The 21,818-nt window shown below is 38.2% G+C and overlaps 1 protein-coding gene across 3 annotated transcripts in view; it reads left to right on the top strand.

The window, feature by feature from the left end:
* Positions 1-21,181, top strand: part of ELP4 (elongator acetyltransferase complex subunit 4) — a 262,283-nt gene extending 241,102 nt beyond the window's left edge. For all 3 annotated transcript variants that reach the window (XM_077818467.1, XM_077818470.1, XM_077818468.1), the window contains one exon: positions 18,369-21,181. In XM_077818467.1, the coding sequence (XP_077674593.1) occupies positions 18,369-18,500 (132 nt within the window). In that variant the 3' untranslated portion in view covers positions 18,501-21,181. The remainder of the gene's footprint in view (positions 1-18,368) is intronic.
* Positions 21,182-21,818: the final 637 nt, after the last annotated feature.

Raw genomic sequence — 21,818 nt, 5'->3', positions numbered from 1 at the left:
AAATACATTTTAAAAACCTGTAAAAGAAAATACCTGAGGCTTGAAATACAGCTGAGTTTCATTAAGAAATAGTTTTCTCTTGCTGATCTTATCTGTAGAAATCTTTTCAAATGGTAAAGCCCCAAAACATCCAGGCAATAGACTTCTTTCCCTAATCATTCTTTAAAGTTTTGCTTTAGTCTGGTATTTTTGAATTATTATCAATTTCCTATCATCATATTTAACTCAGGATTTTAAAGTAGAATTTCCATATTGAGGTAGCACTGAAATCACTTTACCAATCAAGTCTTAAATACAAAATCACTTAGAAAGAAAAGTTACAGTTCTGAATTAGTGTGGCCTGTCCTTTAGCCCTTACCCAGTAGTTCTTCTTTCTGTGCAGAATTGTTTTGCTGTACTAGTTTGCCAAAGGGACTTCAGCATGACTGCTTGATCACCAATGTGATTTTTACACTGAGGATTACATAAACAGGAGTGATGCAAAACTATGACACAGCATGCTTTCAGAACTATACAGTTGATCGACGTATTGGGGGTTTTAAATTACTTTTCAGTAACTGTTGAAGTCTAAGGTAACACTGTAAAAGACTTTGCTCACAGAAGATTTAGATAGTAGACTGTGTACTGGTTCCTATTGAGCAGATGAGATGTTAGAATATGAATGACATGACTTCTGTAGCCTCATTTAAGAGATTTAAGAGCTGATATATATATATATAGATAGATATAGATTATATATATATATATATATGGTACCTATGTTTATCAACACTGATCTTTAGTAAAGGAAGGAAATTATACAGGTATTTTTCCTGTCTTATGTGACATTTGTCTTAGTTTGATGCACGAAAAGTGAAGAAAACCACTAGTGCATGTCTGAGATATTTAGGTCATGAATTGAGCTGGTGCAAATATAGATAAAATGGGCAATTCTATTTGGCTGTCTTTGATTATAAATATACAGAAGTTCAGAAAGCAATATGTTCAATATATCGGCAATACATATTTTTTAAAGAACTCAATATTTTCACTTATGTAGCACTTTCACCACAATAGTACTTTGAAACATTAAGTAATGAAATTATTTATTTTTCTACTCAGAATAATCCTGCCAGGAAGGCATAGAAAATACTTGTAGCAAAGAAGAACTTGTCCATGCATGCAAAACAAAATAAAATAAGATTAAAAGCTCCAGAAAATTAGTCTGCTTCAAAAACTATTAAATTGTTCCTATCCCTGGAGCTTTACAAATGTGCTAATTGTTGTGTTCTGGTCATGTAAATGTTTCTGCTTAAGATAAGGATGATTTCCTCCTACTAAAGAATTTGCACTGTTTTGGGGAAGGGGGTTTGAGGGCTAAATAACATACTGTAATGAATCCTCCTTTTGGGCAGCACATGCTTCAGTTCTGAATGCCCAGAAATGCTTCACAGATGTGCTAGGCTGCCTAGCAATGGGAATTTTCTAATTCTGGCTAGCCTGAAAAAGTAAATAGAACTATTGAGCATAAGGCTGCTCCCAATATAAGACAACAATACCCCCCAGCTAACACTTAAATTTAGCCCCATTAAAAATTCCTCCTTCATAACCAGCAACTTGCAAAACCTATAAATACTGGTCTCCAAAAATAGATTTATACAGGGACATGTATGTGTGTTTTACACTGGCATTTATACAATATAGTTCATACACTGTGTCTCAATGCTTTATAGAGCAATGAACTGCATACATTGGAGGGATTATGTAGGCAAACACATTGGCCATTATGCTATTAGTAGTAGTTCACATATGAATACACTCTCATTTTCTTATGGCTGTACATATGTGTAGATGGATATATATATATATGGATTTATGTGTGCATATATATAATGTATGTGCTTGTATACATGTATGAAAAGTGGCGCATTTTTATAATAAAAGCCTGGACCAAAACTATCAACATACTTAGGCCCTGAAAAAAATCTGTTGAAGCAACACTGGAACAGTCTATATCTGGGCTATTGCCAAATTTTCAGAACCCCTCCCTCCTTTTCCCTGCAAAGAAAGCACCTTTTTTCTAAAATTAAACTGCATAGGATCCATATAAACAAAATATTTGAAATTATATGGAGACTGTGTGTGTGTACGAAAGGGATAGCTAGCAGCACTGTTAAAGTTAGGAGTTTGTTGGTATTTCTATTATAAACCCTGTCTTTCTGAGTTGGTAACTCAGGCATTAAAATTCACTTGAAGCTGCAACTTGGCAATGCAAGTTATCAGTCTTAGAGTGGAGCCTTTTGTAGGGAAAAAATTGTTGAAATCTATCTGGATAGTTTTAGCCATGGGCAAAAAGCAGTTTTACTGGCTTTATGCACTATATTTGTGTTCCCCATATAAAATAAAACATTTCATTTTGGTTTTGTAAATGTATATCTGAGAGTTTTCTGTAGTGTAGCAAAGTAATACTTAAACTGAGACACAAGTTTAATAAGTGACCAGAAACTTCAAAGGTTTGCTTTGGATAAGTCCTCAAATGTTCAGATGCATATCCAACTTATCTGAAACTTTTTGCAGCTCTCAATAAGTTATTCTTCTTGGGTCTAAATCGTATGTCTTTGTAGGGCTAAGATTTTCTTTCCTTGTCCTTTCTACATGTATAGCTTTGTATGTATGCATATAGATTTGGTGGGGAGGCTGGAGGCTCTTCTTTCAACATCTCCTTTCCATCAGGGAGACCCAAGGTCATCCTTGCCTTGCAGAGTAATCAGGCCCAGCACCTCTGACACTGGACTACCTGTTCCTTAATTCAAAATCTACTTATTGTGGAACCAAGAGTGTATTGTGTTCCATAGCATATACAATTTGGACTAAACGGCTCTAAGAATACTGTAGATGGATCAGAGTCGGAGTCCTGCAACAAAATCAAAGACAGATACGGGTGTGGAATCCTGAAGAAGAAGATCTGGTGGAGTCACAGAGTTGGTGCATTCTTTTGGAGAGTCATAGTGAAATCACGACAAGGTTGCTGTTGGCATTCACAGAACAGCTTGCTACAGTGGACAATTGGTACTGGGCTCAGGAAACAAGCACTGAGTGGTGGGATCCCACCGTTATGCATGTATGGGATGTCGATCAGTGGCTGCAACTTTTGGATGCGCAAAACCACCTTCCTGGAATTGTATGTTGAGCTTGCCCCAGCACTGTGGAACTGCCCGCACTGTGGAAAAGTGAGTGGCAATAAGTGTGTGACATCAGGCAACTCCAGACTGCTACCGGTCAGTCACAAATCAGTTTGGGGTTGGAAAAATCAACCATGTGGGCTGTGGTGATGCAAGTGTGGAGGGCCATTAATCACCTCTTTCTATGAAGGACTGTGACTCTCGGTAATGTGCAGGAAATAATTGATGCCTTTGAGGCAGTGGGATTCCCAAACTGCAGTGGGACAGTGGATGGAACACATATCCCAATTTTGGCCCCCAACCACCTGGCAATGGAGTACATCAACCGAAAGGGCTGCTTCTCCATAATCCTGTAGGCGCTGGTGGATCACCGGGGCTGTTTCACTGACATCAATGTGGGGCGGTAAGGAAAGGTGCCTGATGCAAGCATCTTTTGGAACACTGGACTGTATAGAAAGCTGCACACTGGGACTTTCTTTCCAGACCATAAGATTCTAATGGGGGATCTGCAAATGCCCACAGTGATCCTTGGAGACACCACATACCCCTTGCTCATGAAATCTTACAATCAGGAACCTAGACAGCAGCAAGGAGCACTTCAACAACAAGCTCAGCAGGTGCCAAATGACCATTGATTGTGCCTTTGCCCGATTAAAAGGTCACTGGCGCTGTCTTTTTGGCTGGTTAGGCATCAGTGAGGAAAATATTCTGATGGTCACTGCAGCCTGCACTACTCTCCATAATATTTGCCAATCGAAGGGGGATAAGTTTCCCCAGGGGTGGACCACTGAGGCTGATCAGCGGGCTGCTGCTTTTGAGCAGCCAGATACAAGAGCTATTAGAGGGGTGCAGCAAGAAGCTATTTGAATCAGGGAGGCTTTGAAGGAGCATTTTGACAATGATTCCCAGTAATGTGTTTATATGTGATTCATTCATCCAGGCAATGTATACTTGCCACCATGAGTTACACCTATAGTGTTTGCTTCATGAGCGTTAATTGCAATTATTCTTACTATGTTTCAGTTTTAGAACTGAGCGATTTAAGTATGTCATAGATAAAGACTCAGTTTATTTGAAAGACTCAAGTTTAATAACGGAATAAAACACAAACTTTGAGTCAAACAGGGGACTTGAAAATGAGGAACAGTCTTGCGGTTGGGGCTCTCACAGGTGGGTGTAATTCTAGCATTCATTGGAAAACCAGTCCCTAGGCATGGAGTGCCTGGGTTACTGTAAGGGACTAGGAACACGTGAGGAATCTGGTGGGGGAGTTTTGGGAGGGCATGGACCAGAGTTCTGCAGTTGCTGGAGGGGGAGTCAGGCACAGATGTGCTCGGATTGCAGGCTAATGAGGGACTTCAACATCTCTGCCTGGCCCTCTAGGAGCTTTATCATCCACTCCTTTCCAGGCTATTGAGCCTGAGTGTTTTGTTGATTGTCTCCCTCCGCACTCTTTTTTTGCTATGCACTGTATCTGTTGACTGCAGCACTTCATAAAACATATCCTCCTTATTCCTCCTGGGTTACCACCTTATCTGATGGAGGCACTCCGCCATCGTGGAGAAGTGGGTTGTCAAGGGCCCATCTGCAGAAGCCAAAGAAACAGTGAACAGAAATGGTATTGTGAGTGCGCTCACAGCCGTGAATCACAAAGGTTACATACACCTCTTTCTCGCTGTCCCTTGGCTAACACTCAGGTCAGCGCAAGTCCCACTTATGGTGAGTTCGTGGTGGAGGGGGCAAGGGGTGGTTTGTGAAGGGGGTTACTATAAGCGGCTAGGGCCCTATTCTGAATATTGGTGCCCTTTTCAACAGGCTAGGGTAATAAAACCTGATATCTCACTCCTAATGGTAACCCAGGATGAAAGTGTTCATCTCCTGCATGCGTGTGACTTCAGACCAGCTCCATATGCCACTTGCCTATGTGCCACACTGGTCCCTTCAGAATCAATTGCCAAGTGGTGTGGCAAAGTTTTCTACAGCAGGGGGAGAAACAAGGCAGCTCTCCCAACGGACATTTGGGAGAGAATTGCAGAATACCTACAGGAAAGTTTCCTAGAATCTCTATGGAGGATTCCCAGGACATCCCCATATACATTAACAAACTTTTCCGCCATGTACCCGCAGCACAGATGGACAGGCTCTGTTGTAAATTTCTGCCCCTTATCCATCCTCTAACAAAGTACATGAGATCTCAGTCTCCTCTCACCATGCAGTATCAAAGCAAAATGAGCACTTACCGGAACTCTCCTCTCCTCCATTCTGCATGCCAGAGCTGGAGTGCTGGGATTTAGTTGGGGTTCGTCCTGCTTTGAGCAGAGGGTTGGACTAGTTGGCCTCCTGAGGTCTTTTCCAACCCTAATCTTCTATGATTCTATGACTAGCTAGACCTCTCTGGAATGGAAAAGAGGTCCTGATTCGCTGCACAACCAGATGACTCTGCAATGTGCTCCACATCGTCCTTCAGTTCCACTACCTCGTCCACCACTTCCTCGTCGGGGTTGAGTACACTGGCCACTGCATCCAAGTCCCCCGGAAGTATCCATGGGGTTCTTGGCGGTGGAGGTTGGGTTGCCACCAAGGATGACATGTAGATCCTTATAGAAGCAGCATGTTTTCAGTGCTGCACCAGAGTGACAATTGGTCTTCCTTGCCTTCTGGTATTCCTGCCTCAACTCCTTGATTTTAGGACGGCACTGCTGCATGTCCCTTCCATGCCCCTTCTGCTGCACACCACCAGCAATCAGCCCATAGGTATCAAAATTCCGATGGCTGGTGCAAAGCTGTGACTGCACAGCCTCCTCTCCCCATATACTCAGCAGATCCAACAGCTCTGGTGTGCTCCACCCGGGAGAGCATCTACTTCATAAAGCCGGCATGGTCAGATGGGAAGATGCTGTATGGTCTGTGCATGCCGAGCAAACAGGAAGAGGATTTTCAAAAATTCCTGGGCCTTTAAATAGGAGAGAGGCGCATAACTGTGCACCTTCAGGCAGCAGACTTCAAACTGCTGACCAGAGTGATCATGATGGGCATTGCGGGACACTTCCTGGAGGCCAATTAGGGCAACATAACTAAGTGAAGTATCTATACTGACACTGCGTCGCTCTAACTACATCGCAAAAAGCTCTATGCTGCTCATCTAGGTGGTTTTATTATGTCAGCATACCAGGGGAGTTGCATCGGAGGGAGGAACATTTCAATGTGTACACCTCCACTGTTTTGTCAACAAAAGCTGACTTTTTGTCGACAAAACTGTGTAGTGCAGACAAGGCCTTAGTCTTTTCACTTCAGGTTAACTATTACCCTCCATCCTTCCTTCACTCCCTCTTTTCCCCTCCTCTTTTCCATTTACTTCCCGCCCTTCAGTGTGCCTGTTTTTGTCTTTTTGATTAGCTAATTCTCTCCTAACAAAAACTCAATGAAAAAACGTTAAGAATAAGTAAACAAAAAACTTGTGGCTCTAACATGAGACTTGCAAATGATGACATTTTTCGCTCTGCACGTATGTTGTACCTTTTTCTTCCTTTGTTTATTTAGATTGTAAGCTCTTCAGGACAGGGACTGAATTTTACTATGTATTTGTACAGTTCCTAGCACAATAAGGCCCTGATCTTTGTTGAAAGACTCGCATTTATTTCAGTGGGTTTTGAATCAGGCCCTAAATGGGTAGCTGAAGATTCTTCTGGCATGAGGCAATCCCCAACTGGCATAGAACCAGCATAGTCATTTGTGTGCTTGCTATTCCCAACCCCTCCATATTGTAGGGGAGTGCTTAATTTTTTTAATGAATTCTCTTCAGCCATCTTGCTTCAGGGTTCATTTTCCACAAACACACAAACAATTGGATTTAATTGATACAAATGCTCTCAGAAAGATTTTCAGAGTCGTATAAGCCAATATTTGAATAAATCAACTTTTAAATTGCCACATTGGTAGTCACACTTAAATATTTGCATACTCATCTGGTCAGAAAGTAGAAACAATACCATGTGATTTATCTGACTAATCCAACACAGCTTGAATTTAAATGTTAAATGTTTCATGTATGATCTTATCTTATCCCTAAAGCATATACTCTGCAAAGCTTAAGTAAAGAGTCAAATACTATAATCAAAGTTCATAAGTTTTACAAAAAAAACCTTAAAAAGATTTTAAAAACCTATTATGAAAGAAAATGTTGTCATGAATATTTTTTTAATGTCTATTAAATGGGGGTTTTTGTGTGTGTGTGTGGGGGGGGGAGGTTGTCATTATTTAAACCTAAACCAGGACTGCAATGTCCTAGTAACGAAAGTGAAAATGACTTATTTTCATTGTATAGTCTGTGTGAAGCACCACAAATGGTGAAAACTAAATAATTTTTTTAAATCCTTTAATTTTAATAGTCTAAAGTGTTGTTAATTATACAGGTAACTTTTTTTTAAAAAAAATATTTTCATATTAACAGTATGCCATTAACAAGGTGGACTATGATATGTAGGTAAAGATATGTCTATCAACTATTCTCAGGGGAAATATTCTCTCTTAACAGCTGATATTAACAATAATTCATTATGGCTGTTCAGATTATGCTGCTTCTCAAAAAAAGTTATTTATTTATATGCTAGAACTGCTGTGTATAATCATTTGTATAATCAGTTACAGCTACCTGAATAGTAAAAAGGTTATCTGCACAACAACTATAAGTGAGTCAGGGCTCCTGATTACAACATGAATGCTCCCTAACCTAGTTAAAATAATATTAAAACTTGTAATGTGGACAGGACATAACAGGGTCCCAGAATTGAGTTAAAAGCCAGGCCTATTCACAGCTTTAGCCCCTTTATAGGGATATGACTAAGTACTGTCCACACTAATAACTATGTGTAAGTAGGTCAAGAGACAGCTGTGTTGTTACTGGGCCCCAGGGCTAAGCTATAGTTGTAGTCTTGATGGGGCCTGAGTATGATGACATGACTCATAATTAGTGCAGTGTGAGCTTGGAATTTCTTGCATGATGTTACTCTTTTGTCATTAAAAATAAACGCAGTTCATCATTAGCTTTAAGTAGGTGTTCTTAATCTGTGTGGTATTGTCAATGCTTTACATCTCATTTCGGGTGATATTGTGAGATTTGAATGTAAATTGTTGTAAATCTTACTTTTTAACAATATGTCCAGATCAGTGCTATGTTACTTCTTTGTGGACCTTATCCTATATAAATATAATTAAATGCTCAACAATGTACATATGCATTGTAGTCTAAGTACACACGGACAACTTGGCAACAGACATTGCACTGACATAGTATGTTGACTTAAAAGGAACTGTTATGATGTATCTTGTTAATTAATCTTTGTAAAAATCTTTGTAAAACTCTACTAAATCTTGACATTGTAACAACTTAAGAGGAAGGTTGACAGCAGCTTCCATATCAAATCTTTGTATGAACCAAACTCTGCTGTCCTGGAGAAAATGTAAATCCTCATCTGCATGTATTCTGTGTTAAAGCCAGAGATGCTGATACAGTTTGGCAAACAAAAAAACAATAAATTGTTTGTTGCACTTGCTAAGAGAGAGATGGATTTGGTGGTAAGTCAATAAGTATAGATTATTGACTGTGGTAGGAAATAATGTGCTCCTGAGATGTGTAGCTATTATGGATTTTTTATCTATTCTTTAGCTACACCAGTTAGAAATGCAAAATACAGCACATCAGAACATCATGTAAACTTCATTCAGGAGCTCTTTAGTCCATAAACCAATGACATACAATGGCTTTTGGCAAACTGCAGCCAAAAACTGGAATGCTACATTTTTCATTTAAGTGAAGATATGCCAAATGTTACTGAGTAGCACAGCCCCCACTATAAAATATTTCCAAACACATTAGTCAGAGGTATTGTATTGTTATACTATATATATATTTTTAAATGTTATAATTAATAATGATTTAAAAGATATTGAGCAAATTAGAATTATTTAGTCTTGAAATACATTAAGAGGTGACATGACTGAAGTAATTAAAGCAGTAAGGGTTGTTAAAATATTGAGCTTGATAATCTAATTGAGGATGTTGGATATACTAGAACTGGGGAGCAAAGGTATAAAATTAGAGGGGATACATGTAATAGGATGTATTGTTTTTACAAAGAGTGGTAAGCAGATGGAATTCAATCCCACTTGGTAGTGGAGTCAAGTAGTATGAATGTGTGTTATGAAAAATCAGGTGACTGTATGGGATTTAATACATTTAAATGGTATTAATGTTGTGCTTGAAGCAGTCCATTTCTCTTTTAGAGTCCAGGAAGGAATATTTTGCTGAGCATGCACTTTTCTCCAGATTGACTCTGTGTATTGTTGGATGAGAGGGTTGAGGGGGGGTTTTTTCACCTCCTTAGTCACCAACAGATTTGTTTTTGAATTTTTAATTTTAAAAAAATTTAAAAGATGTTTAAGTGTATAGGATGACCCCATGCAGCTCCAAGCATGAAGTGACTATGACCTGCTTCTCATGCTGCAGATCTCTGTATAGGAATGAGGGCAGTTTTGTGGTACTTTCTGATCATATATATTTTGCAGACAGTCATTGCACCTTGCCATTTCAGCCAGCCAATGTGTGCTCCTCACAGAATGTAATCATTGTTACTCCGCTCCTCCGTTCACCTCTGTTAAGAAATAGCTAGAATATTCATTCATTCATCATGGTCAGAGAAAAGTAAGGTATGAGTCATGCTGACCATCTGAGGCAGAAGTGCAGACTTGAAAGTTTCTTATCCGTTAAATAATTCTTGAATCTGTGATTTTTTAAAAAAATGTTATGCAAGGTTATTGAGCTGGGGAGCAACGGAAGCCTGTGTGAGAGGCGGAAGTAGTAAGGAACATTGTTCTCTCCCTGGCACTTCCTTCTGGGTCCCAGGGCAAAATGTAGAAGTTGTGAAGCCTTACCTCAGTGCTGCTGTTAAAGAGGCTAGTGGGCAGACAAGAGTGCACACGGCAGACTTGAGTACATTTGACAGTGTTGCTTTTGGATCCATCCACTCTCCCTTGATGAAAATATCCTTATAAACATTGGCAGGGAAGTGGAAAACAATTATGAAATATAATTTGAAAGAGAAGAATTGTGGCCATACTATTTAAAGGATGCTGTATCAGAAACTAGAATTTTTAATAATTAGTGGCTTTCAAAAAATTCAAATTGACAGTGTGCCTTAGAAATTATTGTGTGCTAACTAAACATCAGTGAAACTTCACTGTTCATCTATGCTTTGATTTTTGATTTATAGCTCCATGTAAATTATATCTACATTGATCTACCTAGTCATCCTACAAAGAGCCCAATGTTTCCTATTCCACATCTACCCTGCCTGCAAGTTTGACCTGCCTGTGATCCTATGTAGCTCCTTTCTGTGGAACTGCAAAAGTGAAACTTACTAAACACTTGGATATGTTTTGTTTTGCAGTCTGCGGTGCAGAATGGGGTTAAAATCCTGGCCCCATTGAAGTCAATGGCAAAACTCACCTTAATTTCAATAGGGTTGGGATTTCACCCCAGAGCATAGTAGCTGGTCTCTTAACCCATAGCCATATCACCGCATGCTTAAACCTGATGTGCAGAGTTGGATGTGGTCAATATTAATGGGGCTCTGCGTGGGCTTGGGGGTCTGCCTATACAGAGATCATTGCAGATCAGGGCCATGGAGACGGTACCTCACAGGGAATTCCAGGTGGCACAGGAAGGGGTGTTGCTGATTCAGTAGGTTACCTCTGAGTTGATACAGAACCAATGTCTCATACATAATATTAGGAGAGGGCTCTACCTCTGGAGGTGTCATGTTTCAGATAAGCTATAAAGTGGAAGTATTGATCACTTGTGCAAATTAAAGATCCATGGAATTTTTTTGCCAGAGTGGAAGTGTTAGCCCCAGAGTGCCTGGCAAACTCCAGGTTGGTCATTGTACCTCTCTGACATTCTACCATGGTTTGAATTTCACACAATATTCTTCACATCCTGCTCTCTATTGTTTTGTAATATTCCTGTGTAATTAAATGGTTACCATGCTTCAGCTCAGAGGTTAAGGGATTTATGTGACACATAAGATGATTCCTACAGCATGTGTGTGTGTACTTTTTAAAAATCCTTCGGCGTGAAAGGCGCTATATAAATATAATTTTTTTATCATTATCCCTGTCAATTTGCATTACTCAAGTGGCTCCCCCCCTTTATTGTATTAAACATAAGATGCTTCTCTTCACTTTAAAGGTTCTTCTTGGCCTATCCTCGTCCTACCTGTCATCTCTCATTCACTGTCAAGATGTCAGTTTCCGCCTCTGATGAGCCAATGATGCCAGCCTCCATTGCCCACATGTTAAATTTTCAAACAAGCACCTTCATGCTTTCTCCAGTGTTGTCCCTCATGCTTTGGAGGAACTCCCGTAAACATCCACAAAGCTACCTCATTATCGTCCTTCAAATCCTATCTTAAAATTCCCTTTTTCCATGATGCCTACAAAAAACTTGACAACGATTAGACTGGTGGTGTGCTGACACCACTGTCTACCATAATGACCAATATAATCTCATTGTCTCTTTGTACTCTCCACATCTGTCTGTCTGTAGCCATCTGTTATCTCTTGTCTTATACTTAGATTGTAAGTTCTTTGGGGTAGAGACTGTCTTTTTGTGTTCACACAGTGCCTAGCACAATGGGGTCTTAGTCAATGGGGGCTAGAGCTCCTAGGCGCTAATAACGAGATAACAGAGAAGGGATGTAGAGGGAAAACATAACAACCCATAGGTGAGAAAGGAGAGGCAGAAGAGGAAACAGGAGATAACAAGGAAGTACAATCTAAGAAGAATGGGAAGTAGATATTTCTCAGCCTGTGTTTATAAAATGGTAAGAATTCTTTTTCAAAAAGAGAAAAATTGAGAAAGAATTCAATTGTTCCTCCTTATCCAGCAGCCAGTGCCCCTCCCTTTCATCCTATTTCACAACACCTAAAACTTTCCACTTGTTTTTTCCCATAACCCAAAACTCCACAGTCTGAAAATGATTGTGAGGTGTAGTGAGTCATGGGATTTATTTTATTTTTGTCCAAGTTTTGGGTCATAGACCCAAATAAAGAAAACAACTGTTGGTTTGGTTTGTCATCTTATTGCCAAAAAGTTGTCGTCTTATTGCCAAAAACTTCAAAATTTTGGCTATCTTGGTAATAGCCAAATGTAATGGTTAATTAGTACAATAAGTCTGTTAATTTCAATGGCGTTACTCCTAACTTATGGTGGGATAATAAGAAGCAAATCAAACCCACCGCCTTTTGTGATGAGTTTTGGTGATTTGCATGTTATGCCTGTGAAACTGGCAGACCATATGCCAGCTCATACAAAGCCTCCTAGGCCTCAACTGAACCCTGACCAATACGTAGCTGGAAACCAGTCCGGCTCACCTGTTAATATTGTTAAAATAGTGTTTATACTTTATGAAATGCTTGTGAGTTGCTGCATGCATTAATCTCACTTATAATATCTGTATCCCATGTAATAAGGTAATATTTAAGTGTTTACTTAACCAGTCAGGAGAGAAGTATTATCAACTGTGAAATACTAGTTTGCCACAGGAGGTGTTATCTCCTGTCCAACAAAAGGTCTATAGATACCAGACAAACCAATGTGGAACATCAGAGGACAAAAGACTTTGTTGATTGCTCCTTCCGCAGACCCATGAAGAGGAGACATGCATGTGGACTCGTCCCATCAACATGAACCCTGGGGGAAGGGAATAAAAAAGCCCTGACAAGAAGACACTGTATCTTTATGCTGCTTGGACTCTGAGAGGGCAAGGATTACTAAGCATAAGCAAAAGATCCTCAGTGCTTAGTCTAAGTTAGCCCTGAAGGACATATAGAGCTCTAAGTATCAGAGGGCTAGCCGTGTTAGTGTGTATCCACAAAAACAACAAGGAGTCCGGTGGCACCTTAAAGACTAACAGATCTTTTGGGCATAAGCTTTCGTGGGTAAAAACCCCACTTCTTCAGATGCATGAAGAAGAAGAATTGCATGCATCTGAAGAAGTGGGATTTTATCCACGAAAGCTTATGCTCAAATAAATCTGTTACTCTTTAAGGTGCCACCGGACTCCTCATTGTTTATATAGAGCTCTCTTATTATAGAATCTTCTATTACCTTTTGAAACCTAAGACTATAACTCATTTGTGTATATATGTGTTTACCTACTTTAACCTTGTAAATAACTCTCATTTCTTTTTCTTAATTAATAAATCTTTAGTTAATTTATTATAGGATTGGATACAAGCATTGTCTTTGGTGTAAGATCTAAAAGGCAATTGACCTAGGTTAAGTCCTTTGGGATTGAGAATTACCTGAATATTGTTGTAATTTTTGGTGTAACGGACCATCTATCATAAAGGCAAGCTTGTCTATGCGGTAAGATAGACTGGAGTACTCCAGGGGACTGTCTGTGACTTCATGATTAGGCTGTTTTGATGCCTGAGGAATTTACACTTGATACTTGGTTGGTGAAATCTAAGTACAAAATTCACAACCAGTTTGGGATTTGTCCCTTGCTTCTGAACAGTCTGCCCTGAGTTTGGTACTCACACTCTTCAGCCACTCCAGACAGCTTAACAATGTCTTTTTTCTTTATATCAAAATTAATTACTTATATTAAAATTTATAATGGTGATCACAGAGTAATCTGAACAAGAATTACTATTTTTATTTATATTGTAGTATTGTATTGCTAAAAACCAATCTTCTAGCACCTATATATGATCCCCCTACAGTCCTCAAGTAAGTCTGTTAAATGCAGGTTTGTCAAATATTTTCAAACTGTATGATTTCTGAAATATTTTATTGTTTAACTAGCCAGTGAAAAATAATTACATTTTACATATGATATATATAACTACAGTAGATATTTTTCAAGTTTGAAAAAAATAACGTTATGAGCCAAAATTTTAATATTCATACTACAGAGTATCAGATTTCATTGGTTGTTTCCATAAAGGAAGTGTTAATATACCATGGTTTGCAGAAGGATGTTTCTGGTGGTTAGAGCACATAAATAGAAGTCAGTTATAATTTATTTATTTGTATAATAATAGCACCTAGAGACCCTCACCAAGATCTCCTGCTTCCCTTGGGTTCTGTTCCTAATTTTGCCACTGACTCACTCAATGTAGATCTGAGAGAAGTTTGTACTCAGTGTGTTCAGATCAGATATCTTTGTGTTCAATTGTTATGTCCACTGTGTGAGTGTGGGCAACTCATTTACGCTACCGTTGATCACTTAGGGCCTAATCCTGTGAAATTCTGGGTGTTTTCTATTCCCATTGTAGTCATTGGGTGTTGTAGCAGGGATTCTGGTCTCACTGTGTCTGTTGACTAGTGTTAATATTTCTGTACAGTTCAACACCCTTACCTGAAGCCTAGCTATACTGGCAAATTCTCCTTGTGTAGACGCAGCTTATATCAATTCCCTGAGTAAACAGTGGCAAAAGCCAGTATAATTGCATCAACACAAGGCCTTTTTCTGGTATAGAAATGTTATTTAAAAAACCATGCCTTTATCAAATGTACTATAACATGGAACATTTCTAGTGCAGACCTGTCCTGCATCCTCATATCCCAGCTTTAGGAGGCACACATCTAATATTCTCCCCATTTTACGAATAAGGTAACTGAAAGGTCATTTCAGACAGAGCTGGGAATAGAAACCTGGTCTGTAAGAAAAGTCTTATACACTCAGATGTACCGCCTTTCAAAATGAATGTGCCAAAACTGTGTCCTTAGCTATGCTGCCTACAATTACCGCCTTCATCGCTAGGCCACACTCTCCTCCCAGAGCCAGGAGTAGAACCCAAGAATCCTGACACCAGCCATTCCACTTCTGTATCACAAATGGTTATGGCACTGGCAATGTGTGTCATGTTCCCTCTAGTGGTCTGGTCCATATAGATGATAATGGCCTACTATGGCTAATTATTTCCTCAGCCCAGATGGAGGAGGGCTGCATTGTAGTTCTGAAAGTACTGGTTTAAACACTGCTGATGACCCATGTGGGTAAAAATAGAATGTGATTTTTTAATTAAAGACTGTATCATAATATATAGACACAAGGGGGCATGATTAATGTAGCGTGGGTAATCTTAATTCTGGAATTTCCTAACTTTTGAGTACTTGACTAAAACTTAATAATTTTTTTTTAATGTAGGATTTTTTATAATGTTGGCAAACTAACGATTTGGGCTGAAAATTTTCAAGCGTGGTGTCTGCCTTTGGCTGCATTATTTTGGAAAATTTCAGTCAAAACAGTTCAAGCATTTCTGAGAACAAGACTAGGGAAACATATGTTGTTTTGCCCATGTTAAATAATTCTGGTTCTACTGTCCCCATTCTGTGAAGCTGGGATTTGAAATTTGGCAGGAAGTGGCCTTTGTGTCAGGGATGTGCCTTTTGCTGGCATTGTGAAAATCCACTCAAATACACCAAGACATAAGCCTCTGAAAAAATACTGTTCACACATGTTTAGTAGACCCTTCTTTAATTTTAGCAGGTAAATTCCCTGAAGATTCTGTCCACACTACACATGCTTCAGTTGCAATTCTGGACTGCTTTGGGCCATACCAGTCCTAGATCTGGGCATCTGAACTGAGAGGAGGGAGACTGTCTCTCCTGTGCTCTTAGAGTATGTCTATACAGCATCTAGACACCGGAGGCCAGCCCTGCCAGCTGACTCGGGCTTCTGGGACTTGGTTTGAGAAAGATCTGGGGGCTATAGTGGATCAGAAATTGAGTCAACAATGTGATGCAGTTGCAAAAAAGGCTAATACCATTCTGGGGATGTATTAATAGGAATGTCACGTGTAAGACATGGGAGGAAATTGCCCCGCTCCACTCGGCACTGATGAGGCTTCACCGGGAGTATTGTGTCTAATTTTGGGTGCTATGTTTTAGGAAAGATGGGGACAAATTGAAGAGAGCTTAGAGGAGAGCAACAAAAATGATAAAAGGTTTAGAAAACCTGACCTGTGAGGAAAGGTTAAGAAAACTGGGCATGTTGAGTCTTGAGAAAAGAAGACAGAGTGGGGACCTGATAAATCTTCAAATACGACAATGGCTGTTCTAAAGAGGATTGTGATTAATTCTTCTCCATGTCCTCTGAAGGTAGGACAAGAATGAATGGGCTTAATCTGCAAGAAGGGAGATTTAGGTTAGGTATTAGGAAAACCTTTCTAATCATACAGGTAGTTAAGCTCTGGAATAAGCTCTGGTTTCCAAGAGAGATTGTAGAATCCCCATCATTGGAGGTTTTTAAGAACAGGTTGGACAAACACCTGTCAGGGATGGTCTAGGTTTACTTGATCCTGCCTCAGCAAAGGTGGTTGGACTTGATGAGTTCTTTAGGTCTGTTCCAGTCCTACGTTTCCATGATTCTTAGATTTGAAATAAAAACTATTTTCTTTTTTTTGGTGCTGCTTTTCTGTTGATTTTCCTACATTTCTATAAAGGAGAGTCTTCAAAAAAGTCAAGACGGTACAGAATAAAGGGAAAATGTATATATTTAAAAGCTTACAACTTAAATATAAGAAAAACATAGCTCAGAAAAACAGTGAATATGAATGTACATAAATCTCTGGAGTCTGACAACATCCACCAACCTCTGTGATTGCTATCCTGCTGTTGTGAGAACTGTAAATTTAAACAGGACAGTCACAGATGTCAGCCTTTGCCTGCTATTGAATTTTCTTCTTTCGTAAGACCAATTTTATAAATCACTTCCTTATGTATGTAAAAGTTATTCTGTTACCTCTCTTCTGAATGGCTATGACCTGTTTCACTAGTTCATTATCACCCACAAAGTAAGCCAGTAATTCACAAAATAGGCAGAAAAACTACAGCATAGTTTTAGATTGCACCTTGCTTTCCAAACATTAAGTAATAATATCAGAGCTAGCACATACATCCCATTTCAAAGAACTCTGAACCAGAGTTAAAGCGTTTTTATTTAACATAATTAGGAAAGAAAGAACAAATAGCGCCTGGTTTCTTAAACAAGAACTGTGTGACTGTGGACAAACCATGTAATCTCTCTACCTCAGTTTCCTCATCTGTAAAGTGGATTTATCAGTTCATCGTGGGCAGTAAGTATCATAGGCTGGAGAAGGCTGTGCCTCCCCAAACAGCCTGGCATGGCTCTGCCCATGCTCCACCCTCAGGCCCCCTCCTGCTTGCTCCCAGTTCCTTTCCAGCTCTTCCATGGCGGAGAAGCTGGGGAAGGCCCACCGGCCCGGCGCTGGGGATGTTCTGGCTATGCTGCCTGCCTGGTGCTCCAGGGCTGGGGTTGAGGGTGCTCTGGCTGTGCCGCCCACCCGGCGTGCTGGGGCTGGGGGCACACGGGGACCGGGGGATGCTCTGGGCTCTGGCAAGGGAGCGGGGGTGGAAGGGAAGGGGAAAGAGCAGGGCTTCGGGCAGGGGGGAAGAGGCCAGGGGCTAGCCTCCCCCAATGGCTCATTCACCTGCTGCCCATGCAGTGTGTACTACCTCGCATTAGTGTATAAATCTATAAGAACCGCAGATGGAATATGCCATAGAAATACAAAGTATTATTATCAAGATTTGGCAACAGAGTAAGTAGATAGACAAGTCTTTACCTTCTCATATTATGTTATAATCAGTGTGATAAGTATATCTGTCATCAATGATATATTGCTTATTGCCTTTAAACTCAGTAACAATACATAATTTGTTCGTGTAGAATGTTTGAGAGAATAAATATAGTAATATTTGTATTGTAATGAGATATCAATTACGGGGTTCAATCTTGCTGTTAATACTCAAGCAAAATTGCAATTTACTTTAAGGGATGATGGATTGGGCCCACAGTTACATAGTTAGATCAATTTCACAAACTTGGATTTTCACTTCAGAAATTTTTATGAGGAAAATCTAATCCAGTTTGCAAAAAAACCCAACTAATCAAACAGTGTTTTGCAAAAATATCATTTGAAACATATCAATGTGGATACCAGTTTGAAAAATGGTTGTAACAAGTATTGGATATGTGAGAGTAAATATTGCTTAGCAGAGAATAGGAGTGCATTTTGAAATATGCTATCTAAAGCAAATTTAATTACAATTGTTCTGTTCTCTCTTTCTTTTTCTCTCCCTCTCCCCCACTCTCTCCTGAAAATCTCCTGCCATAGCGACTGCATTTGCCTCCAGACTTGTCAGACACAGTGAGCCGCTCAAGCAAACAGGATCTGGCAGAATCCACCAAACTGCTGAGCTCAGGATGTGGTGCTATGGCCATAGGCAAGAAGCACCTGGACTTCTAGTGATTTCTACTTAGCAGTTTCACTCAGATTTATATGACACTCTAATTATGACTGTTAATGACTTATGAAAATATTTTTCTTAATGATTTGACCCAGCAGTCCTTAAAAATACACACTGTAAGATGGTGCCTTGTTTTCTCATCCTGATTTCTTGGAAGACATTTGTGGTTCGTTTGCTTTTTTACAGAACATGTTACCTTAAAAAAAAATGCTGCATTGCACTGTTATTCTGGAAATGTACAAAATGTTCTTCTCATAAAAAATCAAAATTATTTTTATTTTTAAAGTTCAAGATGCTTTGCAAAACAATGCCAACTGTGTTGTTTTTCACAAGCTAAATGTGTCTGTTTATCACGATTGTATTAAACACTGATTATAATGTAAAATATAAATTAGACAGTCTTGTGAACATTAGTAAATGAGATTAAGGAATTCATCATCATATCTTATTTTAAAGCCAAATTTAGCAATTATTATTATTTGAAAAAATAATTGTGTACATCTGAAAATATCATTATTGTCAAAATCAAAAGTAGATATGACATTATTTTACAGAGTACCTAAACAATGCATTTAAAAATGCATTGCACTATTTCATATGTGTTCTACTGTGTCAAGAATTAAATTGATAAAGAAAGAATTTTTCCATAGTAAGAATATATTATAGATAATTAGTTTGCCTTATGGGTTAATAAATGTATTAAAATGCACTTGAGTGGAATTTACTAAACATTGAAAAAAGAATTGATTTCCTTGTGTAGTTCAAAACAGTAATCCTAAACAATTGAAGTCAGCACTATGAAATTATGTCAACAGACATAATTCAAGATTGAAATTCAAACTGACAGCTACATTAATGCTAGAAAACCAGAAGAGTGCATTGGAGCTTGGGGAAGAGTATCACAGAATGTTGGTCTAAAACAGAACAGAAAATAAAACTAATTCATGTTACCATACCATCATGTATACTCTTTGTGAACTTATGAATATTGTGTGTGCATGTGTGTATATATACCCAAATGGAAAACTTTTAAATATATTTTTAAACATCTCCTATATATTACTTTGTATTTGGCATACTAGGCAGTGCTGATCTGTAAATTAAATTGTTTTGTATTATTTCTTATGAAGCAGACTTCCATTTTGAAAGGGGGTATATTGTCCTCCATGGAACTTCCAGACCAGATTTTAGATTATCTTATGGTTTCAAAATTAAATCTTTATAATGGGATATAATATGGCTAGAGTGAAATTGATTTTCCAAATAACATTTTAATACAATATAGTAATGTTAATGTCTTTTGATGAGGTTCCAACTGAAAAGTTGATTAAACGGTTTGATTTTTCTTATGCAATCCAGGTTTTACTTTATTTGTTCTTGACAACACTGTGTGTAAAACAAAGACATAGCTTTTAAAACTGTCTAACTAATATGATGAATGTCAATCACTTAAAAAACTCCACTGTAGCATAAACACATACTGTATACAGCTTTTATTCTGAATTAGAATAATTGAATCAATGACAGTGATTTGCCAGGATGTCAAATCTATCCATCATATCCTGTCACTACCAGTTTATTTTTTGTGATCAAAATCAAAAAGACTACTATTTTGTCATCAGCTATTTCATTTGTGGTAACAATCAGGATTTCTTTTCTCTTGCTTTTTTTTTTAAGATAGGCCAATTTTATTTTTTTATTTCTAAAAACGCAAATCCTTTTTTAATCAAAGTTTCAGAATGGATCTGTCAGTTTCATAAAGCTAAAAGACACCTACATTTTTATACCAATATACTTAAATCACCATTGATTTCAAAAACATCATTTGTCCTTTTGCATTATATGTAACAGTGAGCAGAAATTCTCATCAAAAGCTTAATTGTACCTTTAGAAAGTATTAAGTAGTTTAAATATTTGAATTCAAATAATTTAAACAAAATTAACACTTTACATAAATAAGTAACAGGAAACATACGGTATAGCCATCTGAAATGTGAAGTCCTCAGGTATATAAATGGCTTGTGAATATACTTAATAGGTCATTGACTTAACACACAGGCAGAAAATGTCACTAAAATTCACAGCCAATTTCTAGTTAACATATGACTTAAAAATAGATGGTAAATACTGTATGTATATATATATATATTTATTACATCAATTTCAAGTGCTAAAATAGATTAGCACAGAAACTAAAAAAGTATTTGGAATAATAAAAGTAAAAGGGAAATTCACCTGCAAATCTAGATTTAAATGGTTTTTCTTTTGTTTGTTTTTCTGATTCACTGAACATGCTGTGTGAAATAAGTTTTACAGTATACATATGTAAAGTGTTCACCTAAGGCAAAAACATGTAGCAAAATTTCTCCTCTCTTTTCTTCCAAAATATTGTATTGGTTACAACAATATATGGCAGTGACTTGGCTTGCCCAGTAAAACAGATGAGTAAAATAATGTTACTATTTGACAGTGTGTATGATATACCATTCCACTGGATCCACAAATAGACTTCTTATCTCTCATTTTTGGTTTGCAGTATTGGATAAAAATATTTAGCCATAACATTAAACTCTCCATACTCACTTTTATGTGTCTAGTATATGACCCTCCAAACCTTGTATACAAATATTCCACTAGATTGTGCCTCTCTTTATTTGCCAATAAATAGTTTTTACTACAGGAGGCGTATCGGGTTCTTGACTTGAAGGACTCTGTTTCTTCACAGACTGCCATAATCCATTGCTGACTCCACCATGCACACCTCCTCTCGATCCTTAGTGTTGATTTGGCTGGGATGTCTTTATGAGAATGAAAGTGATAGTTATTTTCCTTTCCTGAACAGCTGTTATGGATTGTAGAGTTTAGTGTTTTGGTTTTTAGGTTATTTTTAAGAAAAAGAAAAAGTTGAGCCACTTACTTCTCAGTGGGCTTCAAGCTGAAGCCACCATACTTCTTGCATTGAGGTTGATATTAGGTATATAACATGACCGTAAAGACAATATGATTTCTGCTGAATGCATTCCCCGTTCAAACTTACCATCAGATCTTTGCACAATTATGACAAACAGTGAAGAAAGCAGTAATGAAATTTAAAGTGTTGACTCTTTAATATGTCAGATAAGGATTCTTTATATAATTTACGTTGTGTTGAAGCTATCAAAATATAGGTATTTGGAATGTGAGGCGAATATGATGATAGATTAAACTATAGCTTTTTTTAAATGTACTTGTAAAGAAATTTGTAAAGCAACTTTGAAGCTGCAGCTTGATCCAATTTTCTGTAACAATAGCTATTATCACCAGAAAATGGACATTAA

The sequence above is a fragment of the Eretmochelys imbricata genome, chromosome 6, assembly GCF_965152235.1.
Source record: "Eretmochelys imbricata isolate rEreImb1 chromosome 6, rEreImb1.hap1, whole genome shotgun sequence".
Classification (NCBI taxonomy): domain Eukaryota; kingdom Metazoa; phylum Chordata; order Testudines; family Cheloniidae; genus Eretmochelys; species Eretmochelys imbricata.
Note: the sequence above shows the minus strand (reverse complement) of the source record. Positions and strands in the feature narration are given on the sequence as shown.